Below are 1,982 nucleotides of genomic sequence, written 5' to 3' on the forward strand. Positions count from 1 at the left end.
AACATTTTTTTTTAAATCAAGAGTTCCAAAACGACTTCAACAATGTAATCAGCGGGGCTTGCCCCAGTGGCCAGGAACATGATGGATGACCCGGGTGGTAGGGTTCGAATCTTGATTCTGACGGATTTTTCTAGAGCATTAAAACCTGTCATGCCTTTGGGCGGGGTGAGCAAACTGGGTTTTGCCAGTAACGCCAACCCAAACTTGGACGTCAGCATGGATCCCAATCATGTCAACATAGTTGGCCTAAGTGGGTGGTGGGGCACGACTTGGTCGCGCAGTGCTAGCTTAACTATGAAAGTCACCGTTCGAAAAAAAAAGTATATATGCAATGTTATTTTAATAGATAATGTATTAAAATTATTACAAGAATTTTCAGTTTTTTGTTAACTTATAAACTTAAATACAAGTAACATTTTACGACAATTTCTGGGTTGGTTGGTATCCTAAACGTTGTTAATCAAATTCAAACAATCAGTTACAATGGTTATGGTGGATTGGATCATACGCTGATCTTGGAGAAGAAAAGACAATCTGTAGATCTAATCAAACACAATTCACTGAAACCAGATCCAATTCATCAAATTCAAACCACCCGGGGACGAAAGCTTGCGAAATCACGACAATAATAATCGTTACAAATGGCAGGAATGGGGCAGTTGATTGTAACAGACACGATATTGACTTTCATGTGGGTTTGGGCGGGCATTATCGTTAGAATAATCGTTCAAAATATTAACGTGTTGCGCTACAATGATTACGTGTTTGAAATGTTTAAGTGTTCTCTCACCGTTGTTAACATGTTCTTGTTCACTTATTTGGCTAAGCTCACCAGTGGCGGGGCTTACAATCCGGTTGTTGTTTTTATTAACGCGATTAATGGAGATTTCGTCACCTTTTGCTTTAATATTGGAAGAATACCCTTTCAGGTTAGTTAGATTTTGTTAGAATTAGATACATAGTATGCTAGCAAGTGGATGGTAATATTTCTTACAATGCACAAACGTATATGTGAATTTTAGGTGTTTGGAGCGGTCATCGGGGTGAGGCTTATTCTCGAGACATTTCCTGAAATAGGGCGTGTGCCCGAGCTGGTTATCGACCTTAATCAAGGTGCATTGACCGAAGGGTTGTTGACCTTCACACAAGTGTTGATAGCACTCGGTCTTGACAGAAACATTCGTGACAGTTTCTTTAGGAAAACTTGGATGAATAGTATTTTAAAACTTGCTCTTCATATACTCGGATCAGATTTAACTGGTGGATGCATGAATCCGGCTGCGGTAAGTATTCAATAAAGCTTTTAGATGTCATATGAGGAAATAAATACATGCAGCATGTTTATTGAATTTTGCATATTGCCACATTTTTTTAATTTAAATTAGGTTGTCGGGTGGGCGTATGCACTTGGTGTTCATAAAACAAAGGAGCATATAGTTGTTTATTGGTTTGCTCCTATTGAGGCTAGTATATTGGCTGTATGGACGTTTAAACGCCTTGTACGCAGGCCAAAACCAAAGAAACTGAAGACTCACTGAAGGTGGTTACATGTTTGCATAAACACGATTTGTCTACACATATACACAATAAAGAATCCAAATCCAGAAGTGTACATGATAGATTTTCTTGTTTTTCAACTGTATTCATTTCATCTTCAAGTTAGAGACACATTGACTTTTCCTAGTTAAACAAGTATTTTTTGAGTATTCAGAAGTGTACATGATAGATTTTCTTATTTTTGAGTATTCATCTTCAACCTATATTTTGTATGTTCTTCATTGTTTTTGTCTTATGTAAATATGTATAGATTCCATTGCTTCAAAAGCAATGTACAATCTTCACAAGGACATCCACCTAAGATGCAACCTCCATATGTGGCTCTCTATTCCTGATGTGAAGATACCTCGTACGTCTCATATGCTTGTGGATCGGTGTCAAAGGGGAAAAGGAGTTAATAATCTTTTTCAGTTTACACAATCTAA

General features: G+C 37.6%; 1 protein-coding gene across 1 annotated transcript; it reads left to right on the plus strand.

Annotated features, from left to right (window-relative positions):
• Nucleotides 1–464: 464 nt before the first annotated feature.
• LOC143618199 (putative aquaporin SIP2-1) lies at nucleotides 465–1,566 on the plus strand. Its single transcript, XM_077090499.1, has 3 exons — nucleotides 465–929; nucleotides 1,023–1,283; nucleotides 1,386–1,566. The coding sequence occupies exons 1-3, from the start codon at nucleotides 642–644 to the stop codon at nucleotides 1,536–1,538; spliced, it is 702 nt and encodes a 233-aa protein (XP_076946614.1). The 5' UTR covers nucleotides 465–641; the 3' UTR covers nucleotides 1,539–1,566.
• The last annotated feature ends 416 nt before the right edge of the window (nucleotides 1,567–1,982 follow it).

This window comes from Bidens hawaiensis, unplaced genomic scaffold (genome assembly GCF_021521415.1).
Source record: "Bidens hawaiensis isolate Kalapana, Puna unplaced genomic scaffold, B.hawaiensis_p1.1 tig00065252_1, whole genome shotgun sequence".
Taxonomy (NCBI): Eukaryota; Viridiplantae; Streptophyta; class Magnoliopsida; order Asterales; family Asteraceae; genus Bidens; species Bidens hawaiensis.